Raw genomic sequence first — 22,099 nt, 5'->3', positions numbered from 1 at the left:
TTATTATATGTTTTATGGATATCGGAAATTCGTTTGACATATTTGGATTTTTGTATTCAAGAATTTGGCTTCCGTTCTGCGCTTATATAGCATGCAGATAGCATGCCTCAGATATTCGAAAGCAAAATAAATATCTAAATTAATCTTCAAAGAAAGAGTCAATTTTTCAAGAAATTTTCTTTGCGGCGCAGTTTAGCTTTGTATGTAAAGTATCGAAAAATGGCAAAAAAATAGCTTGGAAGTAATGGAACCGTCTAACTCCAGTATTCCCGCAATAGGAGATATTTTTTTATGGTTTTTGCTCTTGTCATACAGAACTCTTTGTTGAAATTAAGAAACTAAAAACAAGTTATGTTCACACAAGTTTTAAGTGGAATCACCTTAAAAGTCTATAAATTTTTTTATTGTTTGGAGCCGGGATCTTGTTTTTAAAGCTTCGACTAGCAACGAACCCTCCTACATTTTAGAAAAAAATAAGTGCGATATAATCTAATTCGGCACTATGATCGCCTTCTGCGATGTCACTAGATGACAATATACATATTCTACGTGAATTGTCTGTTTGTAAAAAGTAGGCCAAATTGGTTGCTGCCAATAAAACATTCCAGCTACTTTACCTATATTTTAACTACTGTCTCAGCTATTGACAAGTATGAATAGACAGAACGGTAATAAAGACATAGTTAAAAGCCCGGTTGCATTTGAATACGTAACAGGTACCGAATAGATGTGAATATAGCTTTATTCGAGCTTACTTGATGTTTTTATTGCACTCCAACTTTTCAAAAATAAATTTATAATTTGCATATGAATGTCTTGCTATACTTTTACACGCGGCGTGATACTTAGAGGCTTAAATAGATAAAGTAAAATTGGTGAGTATGAATCTATTTCTTTTTTCGTATTTTTGTTTCTCAAGAACACCATTTTCTAATGAATGCTATAACTTACTAAATATCCTGATGCCGTAAGCACAGTGGTCACATATATTACACCCGAATGTATCTATAGTGTATTAAATAAAACCTGAAAATACGTGGAAATTTCAAAATGTCCTAGTACGTATAATATGTATCTAAGATGTTTCGTACAAAATTAGCTAGTTTTACAATTTGATTTACCTGTCATAATCCATGATTGTATTGAGGCGATGAGCAATAGTTAAAATCGTGCATTCCCGAAACTCCATTCGAATGGTCTTCTGCATGAGTTCATCGGTTTCGAAATCTACCGCGGCCGTGGCTTCATCTAAAACAAGTATGCGACTTTTCCGAAGGAGCGAGCGGGCGAGACACATAAGTTGGCGTTGGCCTACGGAAAGATTTTCGCCACCTTCTGCTACCTCGTGGTCCAAACCTTTTTCTAAAGAACTCACAAACGCCTTAAGGGAGGACTGTTCCAGGGCTTTCCATATATCCGCGTCGGAATACTACGTTAGCAGAACACAAACCAAAACTTTGATTTTTCACTTTTTGAATATTTAGATTTAGATATTTAGTATATCTACTGAATACTTATATTTATTTACTAATATCTACTAAATAATATTTAGTTTGAATGTTTAGAATATAGAAAATGAAACCACAAATCTTCTTAAAAATGCTTGAAAGGTGGTTTACGTGAAAGTACAACGAAACAGAAACTTCTTTATCATACAACATTGACACCACAAACTTTAAATTGTAAATTTTTAATCTTTAATATAATTAATAAGTCCTTAGAATTTAAATCCATAGCAATAGCCGAAAAGTATAAATAGATACGGAACGTCATTACATCAGTCGTTGATTTTTTAAATGTTAATTAAACATCTAGTATTTACTAATAAAATCAAAATATAAGTTCGACATTTGAGCTATAGCAAAATCCGAAACGCTGATTAAGTGAAACCACATTTTCTTCGTTATTATATAGCAGTCGCCTGGAAAGTTATTTGTTGACGATTCGGCAAAAGTGCCGGTGATCCGTAGAGGTGCCACAATATTCTCCCCTAGATGACTTTTTTATTCACACTTTTAGGCAGTAAACTAACGCTTGTGAAAAAAGTTTGCTCAACTACAGCTTCGATCATCTTGTTTTCTTATTAAGGTAGAGTAAATGACGAAATGGGCTCTCTATAGTTGAAATATCGATATTACATTCGCTTCCATCAAGCGGTTTACTAGTAATGAGCTGTCATAGTTACATGATAATCTAAATTATTCTTAACATCTCCCCTAGTGAAACCAACATAGCGTCCCCTCACGCTTCTCCTGGTTACTTAAGTGATATAACTTGCACTGAATCGAAACCTTTAAAGTTAGCGGAAAAGGCAATTGTCGCGTAATCGTTCTACACTAATTCTCGATTTGAACAGTTACACAGTACAAAACTTTTTTTATACTTTATTTTCTGCAATAGTTTGACTACCAAATAATCACTAATTTGTCATACTTTGACGCAGGGTAGTATACAGCGAAGACGAAAAAAAAAGGCTTCCATTGATTAAAGATGCAAATTCTCAATCAGAACGAAGTGTTGACAATTTCGCCGACTAAGAAAAAAACACACACACGCATAGCAGAGCCAGGTTCCCCTACTTTTTAGCAAAAAACAGTAAAAATATTTTATGGCAGAAATCAAGGTATTCTCCATATAACTTGGTTAGCTAACCCTCATTAGCAGGTTAATGTATTTTCTCAATGCATGTCCGTATGTTATCAGAGCCCACCCCGTATATCATCTGAGCAAACAAAATTTTCAAATTTGAATGAGAATAACTACGGAGTGCACTTAGAGGTTACCGCATACGACCGTGACTTAAGTTTCATGAAAAATCTGAGGCATGCAGGTATGGATATTAAATCTATTATCACGAAATTGTCAGTTCAGAAAGTAACCTCAATTTTTACTTTTATTTTAAATTAATTTAAATTTTATTTTTAAAGCTATAGGATATCTGCTAAATAAATAATAATTTTAAACAGAAGGTATTTCTATTGAGCAAAAAAGCAATTGAATGAACTGTGAAGGAGGAGAAACACGTAATATTCGCGTACTTTTAAAAGAAGAAATAGAAGCGTTAAGCGTTAAAACGCCTGAAGTTTAGCTTTTGATAACGAAATAAATTGGGTATGGATTGTCTAAAAAAATGCCAGTAGGTTCTTTAATACGGCAGATCACTGGCCCGCATTTAGAGCTAACTTTTTTTTGTTAAAAATTTTGGTTTCTTCTTTATCTAGGATTCCGTATCTACCCTAGCTTTAGAAAAAAATTCTGTCCTTTCACAAGCTTCGAACTCTTCTTCTTAAACTCTTAGCGCTCTAGAAGAATTCTTACAACAATCAGTAATAGAGTTTAACATGATATCGAAATTTAGTTTTTATAAGTTGTTTGAAAAGGAGCATAAAAGCGATATTTGAATAATTTTAATTTAAAAAGCAGGACCTAATATAATTGAACACAATTTTTTTTAATGTATAACCGTTTTAACACTGCTTTTGTAAAAAAAAGGAGTAATACGTAAGAAATTAAGTTTTTCTCCATATAATTTCATTAACTAATCCTTTCGAATGGGTCAAGATTCATGCGTATTAAGCCAGAGAAAAGTACGAAATTCTGAGGTATGATAGTCAGGTTTTCTCGCAAGTCGTGGAGTCCAATCTGAATGATATCCAAATCATCAATAAGGATAGGGCCCTTCGCTGGCTCAATAAGACGGAACAAAGCTAAATTAGTACGTAAAAAATTAAGTTTTTTTTCCATATAATTTCATTAACTAACCCTTTCGAATGGGTCAAGATTCATGCGCATAGAGCCAGAGAAGAGCACGGGATCCTGAGGTATGATGGTCAGCTTTTCTCGCAAGTCGTGAAGTCCCATCTGAGTGATATCCAAATCATCAATAAGGATACGGCCCTTTGCTGGTTCAATAAGACGGAACAAAGCTAAGGTAAGCGTGGATTTTCCTGCTCCGGTGCGTCCCACGATGCCCACCTAGACATAAGAAATATGCAGATTTTTTATGCCAAATTTATAATAATTAGCTGCTTGAAATTTATGAACCGTACTCATAATCTAACTCGGATAAGTTTCCACTACAGCTAAATCTGCTTTTATGTTTCGAAAAATAAACTGTGTTGTATACTTAAATCCTTAAGAAACACAAAAACACTTTCTTTATTTTACTTTCTTTATTTCTATACAACTAATCATTCGAGCGATACTGCCTACTACTGTGAGCGATACAACTAATTGAGTAGGCACTGTACACACATTTTTGGTGATACAATCGGTTATCTCATATTTATTTAACCCACAATAATGTTCTTATTTAATGCTCTGTTTTATTATTTAGTCAGTCTATTTCCTCATATTAGCCTGCCGCCCGCTAAATGCCACAAATCATTTGTCTAAAGAAGCCTTTGTTCTTAAAGCCTTGAAGACAGAATATCTACAGAAATGCGCTTGCTTGTCATATGGAGCATCTGCTTTTGGAATCTAAACGCGAGGTAAACTTTTGTTTGCAGTACAATGCACCTGCAGCAAATTTACATAAATGAACAACTGCTTTTGAATGCTATTTGGGATTTAAGTAACGGCAGATAAATTTAAGCGAAAAAAGCAATAAACACACAAACTTTATAGGCGACCTAACGTGTATATGACAAAACTACATTAATTAGAACCGAAAACTTATCTAGTATAGACGAGTCTATACAGTTTTTATTATAATAACCTTTTCACCGGGTTCAATAACGGCAGTTATATCCTTGATAACGAGTTCGAGGCCATTACGATATCTTGTCGCGTACTTTTGGAAATCGATTTTCCCTCGGGAAGGCCAGTCGAAGGGAGGTTTCTTACCTTCGATGCGCCATTCCGCCTATTTTTAAATAAACAGGGTTAGTCAAGAAGACCTGGATAAAGCTGAGTCATTCTAAGATACGCGTTCGCGATAATGATCGTCTTTCGCCAGCCTTTTTATCATGAAATCGGAACATGTACTGCCCGTTTAGTAAATAAATTTTTATGTAATTTGAAAGATTGGCTAAGGGTGAGCAGTTACGCCGCGCTGATGTTTCATTGCGCGTCGCGCGTTCCTATATACCTTCAATCACTATATAAAGCATGGCATCAATATATTCTTATGATCTTGCTTAGTGTAGGCACTGTGCAATCATTATGCTTAAATTTACATTTGTCCTAAAAGGTTCGTCTATAGAATAACGATCAAGTGTTAGATGACGTCCAGAGAAATAAATGTAATAATCCCGTCATTCGTTTTCTTGTGTACATATAATTAATTCAGAAGACTTTCAGAAGGACTGTACGGCAAACAACGTTCACAAACATTGCCATTAATATTACTAAACAGCGAAGTCGCTAAGAAAAACTATGCCCTTATTTTACTTATCGTACTTTATCTATTATCTTTGCAGAACCTCTATACTGTTCAATTTTCAATTTCGGGCGCAATCGCCTTAACTTGACGGAAATGCGGAACAAGCTAATTTTTGCACCCCACGTGATCAAGTAAAAAAAGAAACACGTATCATGCTTTAATTCGGTTTCAATGAGAAAAACAAAAAACTACCTTCCTATGAATGTTATCATATTAGTAGGTCATTATTACAACGCCTTGATGGTTAGCAAAAAGTGATTTATTCTTTAGCATTCACAACGTCGGGAGCATAAGTACGCAGAGTAGTACTATACCTTTATTATATTTGTATTGTTTTTTGTGTAATTGTGTTAAGCCTACAAGCCTCCTTTTTAGCTTTCCTCGTGCTCCAATTAAACATATTTATTACCCAAAAATCCGTAACAGGCCCCGAACGTTAAAATTACGACGTGCCCCAAGCATGCACGCCAAAAAAGAGCCGCGTCGAGTTATTATTGCTTAAACAGCACACCACAGGTGTCAATCTTATAATGCTATTAGTTAATTCAGTTGCGTTTTTGACGAACTGAAAACCTAGACAGTACGAATATGAAAATATTAAATGAAAAACTTGCAGTGATATTCTTACTTCGTTATCGCTGTGCGTGTATTCAACAATTCTCTCCACTGAAACAATGCTAGTTTCAACTTCGGAGCTCATCCTGACCATCCAATTAAGGGTAGCTGTGACTGAAAGAGCGTAGCTCAGCATCAAACCAACTTTACCTCCATCCATATAAGACCGGTAGTACACCGTAAATAAGGCTGCAGTCAAAACGATCAAATTTCCGCAAAATTCGAGACGGATCGCCAGCCACCTAGATATATATGAGAATATGGAGAAACAAGATACAATGCTATACTACATACAATGCATATATGGGCGTTGATATAGTGTCCTATATAGGTACCAACACAACCTTTACTGAATAGACCTAGCTCAAACTAGCTAGGGTTCAGGCTAGTTTCAGGCATGCTAAAGCCTCCTTCTTTTCAAAGGAGCATCCTCTGACACTTTGTGTTTGGATAAAGAGGTTTTAACTTTAATAATAACTTAATATATTAAGGGTGATCCAATGTAGCATTTGATTTCCAATGCATATTTAATGGTTTTAGTAATATGGCACATCTATTCAAACAGTTAAGACACATTATACTATTTTATATAGAACTGCAACGGATAATCCAAGCTATTTCGCAAAGAAGATTTTAATAGTTATCTACCACAAAAAAACATATTGATTTAATGGCTAATAATTCCCCACGTTCACTTATCACGGAAAATAATACGAGAAATGAAACAAGTGTACTATTCAGATTACATTTTCGCTATATTATAGATTATAATTTGGCTTAAACTTGACAAAAAGTTTTCCTTCTTCTATAGCTGGGGTCAGCTAGCTATGAGACTGTTAAGTTCTGAGCTATAGTCGCAAAAATGTATTCGAACAAAAATGGAAAACGACCAGGAAAACAAATATTTCAAACATAAAATACTGCTGTATTCTTTATAAAGGACGAAGACGACACAGACTGGGGATAAAATACGCCAACTCTATGAGCCGAACGGAATGCTTAAAAGTGGTCGGCTCATTTCGAGAAATAATTGTTTGATGTCACCGGCCGGTCGTAGCACGAGCGACCCAAAAAGATGTGTAGTCGTTAAAACTATAACCGGGCTTAGAACAGAAATCCGCATCCGACGGTAGAAGAGATTCAATAGTCTCCTGGTATATTTACTGAATCTTTTTGCATCTACGAGAATGTCAAAAAAACGATGCCAAATTATGAGATATGAATTGAACGGTCGTAACTTGTATTTATAACTCTTTTTGTTCACACACACACATACATACAACTTGTGTAACGTAAGATCAACTCATAGAAAACAACTTGCACTTCGCACATAGTGGCCATTGATGCAAGAAAATTTTTAATCATGAGTAAAATCAACGAGCAAATCGATAATCGATTTCACGAAGCGGACAAAACCTGTAGTACTAAAAACTAATATATTACCTGTTGGAAATAGTAGACGGGTAGTAGCATTGATTATTAATATCGACCCTATTGTTTGATTCGTGCACGAATACGTTTTCTTTCTGGTACGCTCGAATGGTGTTGATTCCTGCCAGGGTCTCCGAAAAGTGTGAAAAAATAGGTGAACGTGTTATTGACTCTAAACGTTTCAGTTGACGAGAGCTCTCGATATAGATCACTTGAATGCCATAATATAGTGCGCCAACTGGGACTATCACGGCTAAGAAGATCGGGGCGTTGAAGCTGATAATTGCCAACGTGACGACCACCTACGGGTAATAAGTACATTTTACTAGTATTGAGCTTTACGGTAGTACTGTTAAAAAATAGTTAGAGTGGTCAACCTACTACAAACATTTATCATGTGTATTTAAAGCGGATCAAAAAGTTGAAAGGAAAAAATCGTAAACAATAAATCAAACTTGTAATCTTAGGACAAACTCTATTGGGTATCTTTAATAATAAACCACAATTTTGCTCACATATCGTAATGCTATTTCTTTATATGCTCAAAGAAATTTGTTCGAAAACATCTTTTTGTATTATTTGTAGTGCAACTGTTCGTGTCGTCGGTATTATTCATAGGGCGAATTATTAAATCACATTATCTCAAGTTACTGAATTTCTATGCTTGAAAAGAGTTATACTAAATCTTATCTAAACCAACGTTTGGTTTGCCCACCTGTAAAAAGCACATAATCCACGAACGAATGGTTTGCGGTATGGCAAGATCGACAGTATCTATATCTTTGGAGAACCTATTAACGAGACGGCCGATTGGCATTGTATCAAAGAAGCTCATCGGACTTCGCAGCACGTTATATAGTAAAGCCGAGTGTAGCTTTTCTGCGCCGTTTAGAGAGCCGAGGGCAAGCGCCAGTGAGGCTACGAGGATCGTTAGTCCTTGGCCTAAGCCCAGAAGGCCATATACAATCAAACGCTGATTACGCTTGTGTATGTCCTGAGTGCCATCTAATTGATGAAAAGCATGGAAATCAATAAAATAGGTAATTATACCATATGCAGGATATGTAATAATGTTTATAGCAATCAACAAAATGCAATAATTAATGTAACATAACATCTGCTTTTAAAATTTTGATTTAAATACTTTTCAAAATAAAAATACAGTTACTTTTCAGTACATTAGATAATGTACAGAAGAATTCAGATTGTCATCTATATTCACAAAATTTACAAGCCTGTTGCAACGTAACCTAATATTGATGCTTCGCTTATACAATACTACGTTTAACAGAATAGAGTATCAACGTTCGCTTACAGAATACCTTGAGAAAGTTAGAGAGGAGACGTACAATCCGAAAGGAGGCTGTAGGTATTTTATCTTCGGAGTATAAAACTCCGAGGGACAGGTCATGTGGCCGTAAAAGGAAAGGCACGTAAATGTTTGACAAATCTTCACTGGAAAGGAGACTCAGGAACGTCTGTCATACAAGAGGGTTTAACAAAACGTAGATTAACCCCTTGATCCAAGTTATTTGTTTTAAATGGCTTGAAATAAACTTAGTAGATGGAATTACTCTTTTTATTCAGAATTTCCGCAACGGTGATGGGACAGCCTCCACTCTTACGAATCAGGTAAATACCCATGTATTATGGAAAAATCTTTGCGGGAAAGTCATCCATAACAATTTCAATCAATCCGCAATGTAAATCTCGGGCTCGGCAAATTTATAAGGGGTACTTCCCTTTTGTGGCTTAAATGGAAACTAAATTCTATATTTTTTAACATGCACGAGTAAGCTACAGGTGAAAAACCATGACAAAAGACTGTAAGATCTCTTATAAGTTTATACGAGTTAACGAGTCTGTAAATTATAGAGAGTTCATGCTACCAATTATTTAGCTCATTTTAATAAGCGTAAGTGTCAAAACAGATGTTACTTGCAATCAGGCCTTTACAAGTGATTTAAGACAAATGTAAAAAATAACATAAAGGATAATGATGTGGGAACAGTGCTTCTTTCTATTCTTTTTTCTTGTCATTTTACTGTTCCGATTCTAACGGTTTGACTGTGATTTTTAGCTCTGATTTTAGGTACTTGTAATTCACTTTAATATTCTCATGCATTTTAATATTCTCAAGTCGAAACCTGTACAACTCATTCCACTGAGATATATCCGAGCTCCACAGGCTTGTCATATTACTAATCTCTGAGTAAACAGGTTGCATATTTTAGTAAATATAGAAGCACACGCATATTAAAAAGGAATCCCTATTTTGCTAACAGCACTAATTAAGTAGGTTTACAACGTAAGTCTCTTCTAGCTGAACCAAGTTGCCTAATAATGACAATCACTCAATTTTAACTTATTACTAAATTTGGAGGGTTTGTAGTAGTACCTGCAAGCAGTCGATCGTTGGACCACTCTGATAGCCAAATATTGGAAAACAGCGCGAAAAGATTTGAAAGGATATTAAACAGGACGATCGTGAATACCCATATGTAACCCATTGCCGCAAAATACGACAAATAGACACTCCATTGAACTTTGCCCGTTTCCATCATTTCCGCTTGGATTAACTTCTGCTGTACTTCAGACGATTGTTCTCCTGCCTAAAAGCAACAAATAACTATATTAAACATTTATAATGGATAATAGAATATTGCTATACGGAAAATCTAGTAATTCTTATTTTAGAATTGCCATTATTATAACGCAAAAAAATAGTAGTATTTTCTTTATGGTATAGTGTACAGAGTCTCACATTAAAAAAAAATTCGTAAATATGTGATATATACTAGTTGGAAATACTGTATACTGATGCTGAACGACATAGTATTCTGTTTGATGTTGCCAAGAAGGTCACTGAGTTGGTAATCTAGGTTGTCGTAAGCTTTGAAACCTGCCACCCACAATCCATCTTTCTTTAAAACTGGGTTTAAAAATAATTTTAATATTGTAAATTGTGTTTAGAATGTTATCACTTGTTCACACATCACATTATCACTTGTATTCGATACATTTACCTACACTTTTAATCATACTGTTTTCGACATCTCATCGTTTGAATGGCGCACTTTTTATGATGGGAAAGGGTAAACCCATTTGCCAGAAAGGATGTGCGGCCTAAGCGGGTGAAACTTACCTAGCGTATGCATGTAACACCACACTGGCAGACTTTCAGTGAAGTGTAACATACGCTAAGAGTCAAGTAGCTTGAACTAAAAAACTAGCACAAATTCCTGATTGACACACCTTGACATTAGAACTTTGGGAAATTGAAACTCTCCTTGAAAAGTGACCAGATGATTCAAAAGACAATCGGGAATTTGAAGTTGACTTGTCTTGCGAAACGCAACGCGATGGCTTCCGGAGCCCAGTCACACAATCCGGATTTTCCTCACTAATTTCGTCTTCCGTGAGAGGAGCGCCCTGCACCTCGTTGATTGTATCTTCCATAAGGTTCACCTGAAGGAAATACGACATACAAATTATTTACTGACCGGAATTTAACACTATTTTTTTACTGAAGTAGCTTCCATGCTAGTAACTTAAATACTTTGATAGCTTATTTCTACTCATAAATATTCATTGAAGCTAATTGTAATTATGCTTGCCTCGGTTTCGTCGACCGAGTCCTCTTTCCCAGCTCCTGCTTGAATAAACTGCATTAGTACGTCTGCAAACACGCCTTTTTTGGCCAAAAGTTCTCTGTACGTACCCTCCTCTTGAATGCGGCCATCACCCAAAACCACAATATGGTCTACATGAGGCAGAAATGATATACCATGGGTAACTAGTACCCGTGTGCGTCCTGCCAGGTATCCTGAGTTTCCTATTACCTGAATGAACATCATTCATCGTGAATATACAATCTACAACATGGAAATATGCCTTTAGTTAGAAAAAATAAATTGCAACGTATATTGGAAATGCAACAATATTGCAAAAGAAAACGCAACATTACCCTGTCAACATGAGAATGATTACGTAGGTTTTTAAGACAAGTAACCTTATCGAATATGTGCTTTCCAACGTGAGAATCGACGGCACTGAGAGGATCGTCGAAGAGGAAAACATCTGCGTCGGAATAACACGCTCGCGCCAATGAAATTCGTTGTTTTTGCCCTCCGGAGAGATTAATTCCCTTCTCGCCTATTTCAGTTTCATCACCACCAGGCAAAATTTGAAGATCAGTTCGCAGGGCACAGGCATCAATGACAGCATCATACCTCTTTGCTTCAAAGGGCCGATTGAATAAGACATTTTCTCGTACAGTTGTATTCTGGATCCATGTCTGCTGAGCAACATAAGCCAACTTGCCTACGATGAAACAGAAAACCCAGCAAATTCCTGTGGAGCTGAGTAATAAATCTATTTTATCAACTACAAGCTGTTTAACTTATCTGGTAACTGCATAGGACCTCATATTATCTACTAGACTGAGGATTAACCAAATCATCAGTTAATAAATAAATAAAATTGTTTCTTTAATAAAAAAAAATATTTTCACAAAACTGGCGTGAAGTCTACATTGTTATACCTACGTTTTGAAAAAGTAAGTTTATGTGGAGGTCAATTCGACTGAAGTTCACACGCTTTCAATCACAACTTTATATATATAGATATATAGAGAAAAAGGGAGACAGTTTTGATGCATGCCGAAGAACTTGAAAGTATCATTTCTGTTACAATTACTCACCATGGACCTCAACTTCTCCCCCAATTTTTTCCATATCTCCAAGAATCGCACTTAATAATGAACTCTTTCCGCAGCCCACCTGTCCGACAATGGCCACCAGCTTCCCTCTTCCTACTCGCAATGTAATATCATGTAATGTTGGCTGCTCGCATTCAGCATTGCTCCACGCAAAGGTTCCCTTCTCTACAGAGATAGAAACTGGAGAAGTACGAGACGAAGAGCGAGCAACATACAAATCCAACTCTTCTAAGTTAAGAAAATTGTTAATGCGTTTAACGCTTACCGCTGCTTGAATCAGCATGGAAATTAAGAGAGGCAACATACCTGGAATAAGCAAAGTCATGGATACATTGTACTTTCAGCTTTTGTTATTAATAGATGAACTAACTCTTTAATCTTAGCCAAGCCCACATCCTCTATAGAGTAGAAACGTTATTCAGCCATAAATAACCTAAAGAAAGCCGAACAATTTACAACCTTTGTGGACTATTCATTATGGATGCCTCAGTCAGCATATACAAACGTGCGTATCTAAATAAGAGCAAATATTTAACTGTCGGAAGGTTTCACAGTACTTACGCATTGTGTTTAGAAATCATAATTTGTTCTTACCTTCATATACAGTGATCATAATAGAACAAATATCAAATTTGAAAAATATAACTGCATTTAATAACTCATGGCCGCAAACCATAATCCCATTTTTATGGCTACAAGAACATACTTAAGCTTAAAGCAAAGGAAGAATTACTCACTTAAAGGAAATCGAAGAATGTGGAATAACGTAAGCGAGACGAAGGCTTTCTTCGGGTCCAGAACGTTCTTCTTATCCAGAAGTACGTACGTTAGAAAAGACGCTAGAGATACAAGAAAAGGCGCACATGTCCACAAGAAGCCGAGACCCGCATTTAGATAAGCCATTTCTTTGAGTTTCGCAATTTCCTTGCAGCGAATTGATTTTACTAGATCTTGAAAGCTAAGTTCCCAAGCGTATAGTTTTAAAACTTTAATGCCCGAGAATATTTCGTTCATTAACCTTATTCGGTCATCCTTAAACTTCATTTGATCCGTCTGCAAAAGAATTGTGGTCGGTGAGAATCCATCGAGCGAAGCCACGCACCAACAAAATACAAATTTAAATGGTAACTTTTTAACACAGCTAGAAATTACACAGCCCTGTTTTAAGCAAACAAGCTTGACATTTTTTATACAACGAACCTTAAGGAAATATCGAAGACAGTGTACAATGTAGTTAAGCGAAAATAATGATTAAGAATTTACCCATCTTTTACTACACAGGCCCCACCAGCTAAATTGAGCTAATTTTTACAGTAAGATTCTTATGATAAATAAGCCAGCAACTAAAATTAAAAAAAAAAAGCTTTTTCAATTGCGAATAAAATATCAAATTATTGTGACCAGGCCAGGGAAGTCCAAAATGGTTTCAAGTTGCACAGGTGTCGGCAATAAACACGTTTTTAGCTACTTCATACTAAAGGGCTACGATACGACGACACTAAGTTTTGTACTATTTACTGTTATACAGTGATTAATATTTAACATTAGAATTATCTACAATCGCCTTATCAAATATTATTTAAAACATTATATCGGTACTATATCTTTCAGAGGAATCTGCATATTCTTCGAATATACGTGCATTGTATGTACTGCTCGTGCGTTTCAGACCCCCCACTTTTCACCTACAAGCGTCAAGGAAAAATAACAGCGGGCCTCAATTAGCTTTAAAAAAGCGTAAGGTAGGTAATATTTTTTTAGTCTGTCTATGCCGCTTATTCTACAGACTTCAGCGGTAAGATAAAGCATTTCGAAAACGGGTCTAACATGTTTTGTATGTAGACCTAGCTTGACGAAAAAAAAATATAATGTAAACAATTTTTGGGAAACTAGTGAATGCTTATCCAGAGATATTAACATTATTATTTCTGACAGCTGCATAGGGATTGCCTTTAGGTGACATTACACTGCTAAACTTAATGAACAGAAGAAATGTAATTGTACTAGGCAACCGGCTCCAGCACTGCATGTATACATGCCGGAGCCGGTTCCTAATTTACTTCATCAGTAAATCGTCAGCCAATAGTACTGGATATGGACATGTTTTTAGCAATAGAATATTTTTGAGTCAATATGACGATTACCTGAAGTTTCTTTTGCATGCTGGCTAGCCAGCCGTTGATTGGGATCATAAGAACCATAACGGCTAACCCAGACAGCACTGCAAGCCCAAGAATTTGCCAGAGGAAATACACCGCCAGTGCTATCTGCAATGGCGCCGACCAGATCATGTTTACAAACACCATCAATTCCATAAACTTCTGCGCATCGTTTGACATCAGGTTGATTACCTCCCCTGTTGTCGTTGTTTTTCTCGCGCTGTTAGACAAAACCAAAGATTTCCTACGGCCAGAACACAAAAAAAAGAATATTACAGTCAAATATACTACCTATCATCACAGGTAATACATGTCTATATATACATATTCCCATCATGCTTTCACCCGAAGAATCTATCAGTTCCGGTTTACGAATTAGATACTAGGATATCGATGCTTTCTTTACGCATCTTCATTTAAAGAAACAAAGTCCATTTACTTATCTATGAACACATTGCTAAGTATAGCCCCGATAAATGCAGAATAAGTCTGTTTACGCACAAAATCTTTTCGTAAGAAGAATATTACTTAGTCATAAATAAAAACGAGTTTAAAAGCAACTCAGTTAATGAGTGCAGTCAGTTTTACCGTAAACAATGGTTTAGAGTTAAATCAACAAATTTAAGAAAGGACAAATGCGTACTACAACGATATCCGAAACCACAAAAAGTTCATTATCGCAGAAAATGTGCCAAAGGCTCCTGGAATAGTTTTCACCTGTCAAAAATATAATATATTTATATATTAATAATCACTAAATCAAGCACTTTTACTATTTCAAAACTATTTCTATGAGAAAGCTAAGTCTCTTGTCTTTTGCGTTTGTTTTGGGGTAAACGCCGGCGTATTTCAAATCTTGACAGCAATCTGCAAGATGATAAGGAAAACCGCGACCAAACTGAGAATAGAAATCTCAACGTAGACACACAAGCATTTACATGTTTAAAAACTTTTAGTCGCATGTAATAGAATAATTTACATATAACGGGTACATTAACGTAAAGAACGATATCTTGTGCAATACGCAAATGTAAAATACAGTAGAAGTTACTTCCTCAATCCGAGATATGAGCAAATTACACCGTTTTAGTACCCATGTATTTTATACATCCAGTGCTAGTGTGGTTAAATATTAATACGGATGGTTTGGAGTACGAACAAAAATGTGTTCACACCGGGTTTTGGACCTACATCGCTTTATGTATCCTTAAGTTTAATTGACAACGTTACCACTCTATTATCACAAAGACACAGTGCTTCTTAGTCACTTTATTGTAACTTTCAAACAAATAAACATATATTAGTCTAATTAATATAATTTTTATGGCAACTAAATATATTCCGCGAAACAAAAGCATCGTCCTTGGAATCAATCTAGTTGGACCTCGGTTTCTGTTCTACCTTTGCCTTCTTGGCTATGCTGCATTGGCCAGAACTGTTTGGTTGATTAAGTGATAATTAAAGGGAGCGATATCCATACTGTACGCCGGATAGCCAAAGTTTCCCACTGTAGGTTCATCAGGACTTACCGGGTCACCAAAGTACTATGCGGTGCAGGACTGTTATGCAGCAATACCACTTTGGTGGTTTTTGCCAGTCAAAGGCCTTTTTTTCTATTCTTTTATACTTTTTGTATGCAATTTGAATTACCTGTAAACGGCAGAGATCAATGCGGTTCTCATCCTCATGCCGACGACATACACTCGGTGGAAGTAGACAGACAAGGCTATGCTTTGTAAGCTGGCCGTAATAAACATCAGCGAAGCAAATAATACGCCTTTCCATAGCTCTATACTAGGGTCTTCAATAAAACCGATCATCAAGATTAACAGCTGAGGCTGTACGAATTGAAAAATGTCATGTATAAGCTTCATGCCGGCACCCAGAACAAGCATCGGCCAGTAAGTTCGTACAAGAGCATTAACAACATTGGGCATTCGTGAATTGTCTGCATTGTTATAGGCTGCCCTAGATTTTGCCGAATTAAAAGTGATTTCGCCATCCTGATTTGAAGAAAAAGGTCCATTCGAACCGCTGTCAATCGAGCCCGACGAACGAGGAAATGTTGCCGTAATTGTCGACTCCCTGCATATAAATTTATAAATCGGCAATGCACATAATGTTTTTATTATTATTATTGATAGTATATCCCTGGTTACAGGTAACAACAGAAGTAAAGATCTAATTACCAGCTAAATATTACATAGACCTCCATTTAGTTCAGTCTTGTATCCGAAGTATTGTGAGCAGTACTATCACGTAATATGGTAATAACAGCTGACTTAATTTCAGACACCTGCAGGTAAAACGATAATATGAATTCTGGTATAATTACTGCAATCAATACCTCTATTCTATAAACAGATACTGACATTGTATTGATAGGTCGAAAAACATGTTTTAATGTAACGGTAAACACGCTTTTAATACTTACGTTTCAAAATTTTTACTGCGAAGTTCTTTCTGCCAGTTCTTGTCAAATTCCCGTGCGACATTAACTGATCGGTCTTGTTGATTAAGTACCCAAAGATGCGCAACTTCGAGTGGCTGCTTGAAGCCTTTGAGAACAAGTGACGTGAACCAGGAGAACAGCATCCGGGATGGAAAGGATGCTCCTTTTTCCGGACTTTCACGCTACAAAAAATTTAGACATGAAACTCGCTATGTAATGACCTAAGGTACATATTTGAATGCATACACTAAATGAGTACTGAAAAATAGTAATCGTGCTATGTAATTGACAAGCAACTAACTCTGAAGCAAAAGCGTACACTTAATGGTTTTAACTATAGCCTTTAACAGGATGATATCAAAAACACTGCTCGTCTAATTTCCAATTCGTAATGGACAATAAGATGCGTCCTTAATTTTTTTATATGAATTAACATGTACAGATATTATACAATAATAACAACAGACAGAACAACAATTTGTCGTGTCGTTTTCGATTCTAGGATATGATCTCATTAATACTTTATAGCTTTAACGAACAAACTTAGCACCAGTAAGTGACTATCGACTAAATATAGCTAACAAAGCTTTTCTTCTATTCAATGGATACTGACGCTTAAGCTAAAAAGCAACATTTCTTTTCAAAATACCGTAGCGTATTAAAAGTTAGCGCTCTAGAAATTCTAACAATAATAGCTACTTGTTTCCTCGATAAAAATCATGTTAACTGGAATTTAATTTGGCGTGATAATTATCAATATAAAACTTACTGAGATCCACAACAGGACAAAGAATTTGCCCTAGGCATATAATATATATTGAACGAGCAGTTATATTTTTACGACTTCAATTTTTACTGCCCATAATATTAACTAATCTATAGTCCTCTGTAAATGCATGTTTTTACAATATACTGTATTATTTCTACGTGTTGCGTATCTACTATAATAAAAGCTAATAAATAAACTATTATATTGTGTAGTTGGCGAATAGCGAGTACGTAATTCTAAGCCAGCCGAATTAGGGTAGAATATTGGTATTTACCTCAATCTTAAGTATGACTTTGCGTTTGAGAATGGGAGGAGCATCAGAAAAGAAGTTGAGAACGAGATTGAGCCCAACCAGTGGATAGTAGATCATGTAGCAATGAAATACAACATCTTGCAGGTGGCTGTGATCATCAAACACAGGACTATCCTATATTAGAGAAAACCATACAGTTAAGATTATTATATTATATTCCGACTAAATGCCTACATTATCCTGCACATGCATAGACTATGCTTTAACTATCATCGCTTATTTTCTCTTTTTGTTTCGTAAGGTAAAGCTAAAACGAAGCCTTATACAGAATTTAATTGTTTACTAATTGTTGCCAAATCATGTTAAAAGTACATTTGTTTCGATGATGGTTGACCTTAGTGAAATCTTAGTTCAATTCAGTTTTGCATCATAAAATTTTAGAGTAAGTTGATATAATGGGATTCTAGGTAGTTAAACTCTTTTGCATTTAACACATTTAAAGTTATCAAATTAAACAACGAAACTGAATATCAGTTTCCTCAGTACGATTTGCTAGATGAGTATAAAAATGATACATTCATCACAGTTACAAAGAAACGTTTATATAGCGCGCCGATAGATGTTTTCGAAAAGTTTTAAGGACATTGAAATTAAATTGATATCATGTGTGTTATAGAAATAGGGTCAACTTATGCTTATGCTGCTTTCTTCCTTATAGGAATTTAAATTTTTATGAACATCAATTTTAAATCCACGATTGAATTAATTATGAACAATTTGACTTCTATACAAATCGATTGGTTTGCTCCCAGTAAAAAAAAGTAAAAATTATACTTACAATTATCTGAAACTGAAACGCTAAGAGTGGTTATAGGAGTGTCACATCATCTAATTATATTTGCCCTCATTTACTTGAAAACAAGCCTACGAGTCTAGCATGTATGTTTTGATAATCATATTTTTTGTTACATGTCGGTAACGATATCGTAAAGTGGGCATAGATGTTTGAGAATAACATATGATCATAGTTTATATGATATTTATATAGCCCCCAAGCTTTGCCTTATATATTTTACACAAATTTTGTACTTGTAGTTAATTGTGAAATCCTCAAAGATCTGTAATTAGTTTTGCTTCCAAAAAAATTTAATCCGACTTAGAATTTACAGTGATGCATATTTTCTTAATTATCTATTGCTTTTATGTTATTTCAGAAACTTGTTATTCGTATCCTTTAGTTTGTCATATGAGGTTTCATTGAGAAAATAGCAATGGAGTTTGAAAAATTTCCTTCACTGCGAAACGGACGCATATGGTTACAATAACTGTAGGACAATGTTCAACTGTATTTACTTCGACTCTTATATCTTCGACGCAGTATATGTTACCCAACCTTATAAATGGAATATCAATACCATCTCAATGTCAATACTTCCTACATAAATATAACATGTATGTGAGCTTCAGTATTGATTTGATACCAGACCTGCATTGACAACTTTCAATGGAGGCACATACTGTGTTACCGATGCAACACTTTCATGTTGTGCCTTTAATTTTTTATGAAACACCTACGTTAAAACGATAACCAAAGACGTTGCGTAGAAATAGAGATCTGTAAGTCAGGAGACCGCAAAGAAAGGCCACAAGCCAGAAGTTAAAGATTATTCCTGAGCTCTGGAATCCCTTGCGCTTTTCGGCTAGAGTGAACACCATGACCAGGAACTGAAAAGATATATAAAAACATCAACAAAGAAGCAGTAAGATATATAATGTAATCGTTTTAGTTGGTTCATTAAACTATTATAGAAATGTACTACATTAAATAAAACTGTCTTCGTCCCATTATGGCAAGTCCCGATGTTTGGCTGACTGATTTACTTTGTTCCATGTTTAACTGGTTTACTTTCTATTCCTTACGTCCCTTTATTCTCATTTATTACACTTTGCTATCTAGTGGACACTCTTCATGCCGCCAGATTCATTGTCATGTATTTCTCCAATTCCCTAATTGCTTTCCTTTTAGTCCATACCGGCTGGGTTTACCCCGCTACCTCAACTAGATCCTAGCAGCGTAAGACTGTTTTACGTTGTCTTCCCCTTTAGTGTTGCAGAGAACGTATACACCCACTTGGGCTTTCACTATTTTTACCACATAAATTTCGAATTATCTTTGGCCGTTCAATATTTCTCTTGCATCGTACATTAGCTCCATTTGCGTTGCCAGCCACATCCGGAGATGAGTGTAGGTTTTTGGTCCAGCTTGCCTCGGTCATCCCTTCAAGCCTCAATGCTCCCAAACCTCACGTCACGTAACAATTGTAGCTTTTTCGACCATGGTTGAATTATATCACCGTCCGAAAATGGCCAGCTCTTTCCCTCCTAGAATATACCATAAGACCGCTGGCGAGGACCTGGAGCGCTACGGTAGAGACCGTCCAATACGCCCAATTGATTTTGATCGCCAGCATGCTTAGGGTTTACCTTAGTGCCGATTGCAATGCCATAGCCTCAATATGACAATGGATATAGAGCCCCCGTTTCCGTAATTGAGCCTACGAGTCCATCGGTCTACTTTCCCTAAACCCAGCTGCCATTCCCCTGAATACTCTACCAACCCTCGGCAAAACCCGGGTCAAACTCGCGGCAAAATGCTAAGCTTCTGCCTAAACATATTCCACATGTGCAAGCCCTTATAACCCGGTACTGAGGACCACCCCGAAATGCCTTGCTTTTTCCCGATTTCTATTAGGTGGCCCGTTACTACAAGGTTAACTTATCTTGTTCGCCTTCGGCTCGTTGGCTACAGGATCTTTTCCTTGCATGTATTAGCTATAGATGGTTGCGATTCAACCACTGTGCTATTTTCCCAAAGTTTCATTGTTTGCACCCAGTAAAACGTTTTCTATTCTGGGCATAATTATGAGCCCAAGCTCACCGGTGTAGGCGAGCATTTCAACTCTTCGTAGATTCTCCCAGATCTGATACCCTGTCATAAACCAGATTCCAAATCAAGGATCCAAGAATCGAGCCTTGTAGGACACTGGCAATAACCGTACACACCTAATCTTTGCAATCACTTGCCAGTCTAGGTACACCCTGGCCACTAAATATCTGTGATATATTTAATGGGCATGCTTACTATCTAATGTACACTTGAATAAGCATAGAGTCTATAATAGTGTACTACGCATAACTGCATGTCTCATCTTCCGCTTTTCATGATGGCTTCATTATTGCAATACTGATGCCCTTTACTCTGTTTCTATAAGTGTATATTAGATTTTCGCGGAAGTTTTACTATGCTAGTATATTGCAGGCTTGAGTGAGATTACAAGATAGTCAGTGAGAAACTCTAAGTCATTCAACGCATATGATTTAGCAGTGCAAAGGATGTTTCAACATAGCACAAAAAGGCAGAGTATACCTTTCCAATATAACGCGGGCTTCAGCCAGTCTCGCTAATCTGTTGAAGTTAAGGCCAAAAGCTAATTTTAGAGGAACCTGTCGTCATCAGTTGTATTTGTACACTGAAGATATTTAAATACGAAAAATGAAAGGAAAAGGATTTTACTCAATAACGCCCTATCCGTGTATTTCATAAAAAAAAAGTAAAGCATATCTTTTGAACATACGCCGATCTAGCACGAAAGAAGAATTTGTGAAGTAGTTTAAACATTGCGCATATAACCGTAGACATAAACAAACAAAATACTTAACGATAGACTTGCCATAGTTGCAGATTTGATGAAAGGTGTATAGAAGTAAACATCAGGTAAGATTTTGTTATTAATAAACCCCTGTACACCTGTAAATAGGAACTCGACTACACAAACGAGCAAGCATAACATTGTTGTCACCTGAAGTTATTACACAAAAGAAAAAGAGAAAAATAAGACAATTTCTGGCACAACGACATGGAATAATTAAACAGGGCTATGTTATTGGAACGAGTATAATTTAATTAGTGTACAATCAAATAAACTCAATGAAATAGTTTCAGTCACCAAAACCAATTGCGCGACAGTGAAGCGAGATACTTTTAAATGGATTTTTGGCTTAAAAAAGCTGGAGTATCTTACTTTATTTTACAACCACCCTACATGTCGATAAAAAAATCGGCAAACATTTTTAAACCGCTCAAAAATTATGTAATATAGTTGTAAGCATCAGTATTTTGTAGCACCTTCACTTTCAGCGTAAGTGTCACTAGTATTCGACGCATCCCTCTGGTGCGATTTTTTGCTGTCCCAGCTAGAAGTGGATGCTGTTACCACATATTAGTGGTTTTTTTACGGAGATCTGGAATACCTTTTA

General features: G+C 36.0%; 1 protein-coding gene across 5 annotated transcripts in view; it reads right to left on the bottom strand.

The window, feature by feature from the left end:
• The window catches only part of MRP (Multidrug-Resistance like Protein 1), a 49,507-nt gene that overhangs the window by 1,196 nt on the left and 26,212 nt on the right, over window positions 1–22,099 (bottom strand). For 3 of the 5 annotated variants that reach the window (XM_086969560.1, XM_086969559.1, XM_086969558.1), the window contains 18 exons: window positions 21,514–21,642; window positions 19,358–19,507; window positions 17,804–17,956; window positions 16,743–16,942; window positions 15,959–16,393; window positions 14,294–14,552; window positions 12,887–13,202; window positions 12,132–12,455; window positions 11,442–11,752; window positions 11,047–11,271; window positions 10,685–10,897; window positions 9,828–10,041; window positions 8,145–8,434; window positions 7,442–7,731; window positions 6,012–6,240; window positions 4,718–4,864; window positions 3,763–3,975; window positions 1,122–1,429 (listed from right to left, as the gene is read on the bottom strand). In XM_086969560.1, coding sequence (XP_086825686.1) covers window positions 1,122–1,429; window positions 3,763–3,975; window positions 4,718–4,864; window positions 6,012–6,240; window positions 7,442–7,731; window positions 8,145–8,434; window positions 9,828–10,041; window positions 10,685–10,897; window positions 11,047–11,271; window positions 11,442–11,752; window positions 12,132–12,455; window positions 12,887–13,202; window positions 14,294–14,552; window positions 15,959–16,393; window positions 16,743–16,942; window positions 17,804–17,956; window positions 19,358–19,507; window positions 21,514–21,642 — 4,406 coding nt within the window. The remainder of the gene's footprint in view (window positions 1–1,121; window positions 1,430–3,762; window positions 3,976–4,717; window positions 4,865–6,011; window positions 6,241–7,441; window positions 7,732–8,144; window positions 8,435–9,827; window positions 10,042–10,684; window positions 10,898–11,046; window positions 11,272–11,441; window positions 11,753–12,131; window positions 12,456–12,886; window positions 13,203–14,293; window positions 14,553–15,958; window positions 16,394–16,742; window positions 16,943–17,803; window positions 17,957–19,357; window positions 19,508–21,513; window positions 21,643–22,099) is intronic. The other 2 variants (XM_086969561.1, XM_086969562.1) reach the window with 1 other exon arrangement.

This window comes from Varroa jacobsoni, unplaced genomic scaffold, assembly GCF_002532875.2.
Source record: "Varroa jacobsoni isolate VJ856 unplaced genomic scaffold, vjacob_1.0 scaffold_759, whole genome shotgun sequence".
Taxonomy (NCBI): Eukaryota; Metazoa; Arthropoda; class Arachnida; order Mesostigmata; family Varroidae; genus Varroa; species Varroa jacobsoni.
This window is presented reverse-complemented; position numbering and strand designations above follow the sequence as displayed.